The 1,366-nt window shown below is 35.7% G+C and overlaps 1 protein-coding gene across 1 annotated transcript in view; it reads right to left on the bottom strand.

Moving 5' to 3' along the window:
• Positions 1 to 1,366, bottom strand: part of LOC108377359 (receptor-type guanylate cyclase Gyc76C-like) — an 11,570-nt gene that overhangs the window by 5,584 nt on the left and 4,620 nt on the right. The window contains exon 4 of the mRNA XM_017633618.1: positions 44 to 109. Coding sequence (XP_017489107.1) covers positions 44 to 109 — 66 coding nt within the window. The remainder of the gene's footprint in view (positions 1 to 43; positions 110 to 1,366) is intronic.

Below are 1,366 nucleotides of genomic sequence, written 5' to 3' on the forward strand. Positions count from 1 at the left end.
CCCCCCCCATTGCTTTGTTGTTGTTGTTGTTAGCTAAACTTACCTGCGTATCTGGCGGCTCGGTGCGTGCAAATGTCGGTATCGCAGATGCTCTGTATTCAGCGCATTTCTGGGGAAGAAATAGAAAAAAGATAGTGAGAAATACTCATTTGTATGCAGATAATAATGGTAATGATAAATATGGCAAAGGCATTTAAGTAATGAAAACAAATCAGCGAAAACGAGGAAAAAAAATCAGAGCAAATAGGTTTCTAGAATTTGCATTGAGACGTATTTTTTTTTAGGGGGGGCGGGGATGAGTAAGTTTGCTGCTTTTTTGTACGCTTGTTGGAGGTTAAATTGAGCGCAGGAAAAAACTACTTAGCTGGCCTGTTTGCTTTCGCTGTATGGTTTCTGTGATCCTTTTTTTTAGAAAACTTGCTTGATTTCATTTCCATTTTTGGTTTTCTCTTGGCTTTGGGGAACTGAATTTCGTTCATTTACTATAAAGATAAATCAATTTAAATCGCTCGTAGTCCCAAGCTTTGCTCAAACCAGAACAAGACGACTCACTTAACACTCAAAATGGTAAGGCTTAAATTTTGCGCTCACTTCTAATTTGATTCTAAAGCAAAGAACAGAAAAACTAAAAAGTTAAGGGCAGCGGCTTTTCTTTCAACTGGAAAAGCAAGTCAGTGAAAGAAGCACTTAAGGTAGAAAGCTTTTTGACACATTTAATGCGCCCTTTAACAGAGTAAAAGTACTCCCAGTGCGAAAGTAAAAGCGTACCATACGCATAAACATATTATAATAATTCAGTATTGGAAATATGACTGGCAGACAAAACGGAATAACTAAATACATAGTAAGGGCTGGGACTATTGGTGTACTCGGATATGCGGATGTGCGTTCGGTGCGTGTATACGGATAAAATCTAAAAATTTAAAATTTAAAATTTTTTTTAAGAACGATCATTCTTTGGCAGTTAAAAAGAAAAAGTAAAGCAAAAAAGGACTAAGAATGCATACAGCGGCGAAAATATAAATAGGGAAGAGACATTTAAGCCATCTTTGGCAATTTCCCTTTCGATTATTTAATGTTTATTATTTTTTTAGGAAAGTTACGCGAAATTCGACAAAGTTTCATCAAAATTTTGAGCTTTTTAATTCGATTTCTTAGAAAATTTTTGACTATGCAGTCCATTCCATTTGGAGTTCAATACATTTAAATGTGGGGGTTCAATATCAAATTTTGTGTGCCAGTTATTATACACACAGGAAACGTTCACGTTGTATGTATAACTAGCAGACCCGGCGAACTTCGTCCCGCCCAAAATTTTTTCTTTATTTAAATATTTTGTACAAAGTTTTCACCACAATTCACGTTC

This window comes from Rhagoletis zephyria, unplaced genomic scaffold (genome assembly GCF_001687245.7).
Source record: "Rhagoletis zephyria isolate East Lansing unplaced genomic scaffold, Rhagoletis_zephyria_1.1 Rzeph_scaffold_11971, whole genome shotgun sequence".
Lineage (NCBI taxonomy): Eukaryota > Metazoa > Arthropoda > Insecta > Diptera > Tephritidae > Rhagoletis > Rhagoletis zephyria.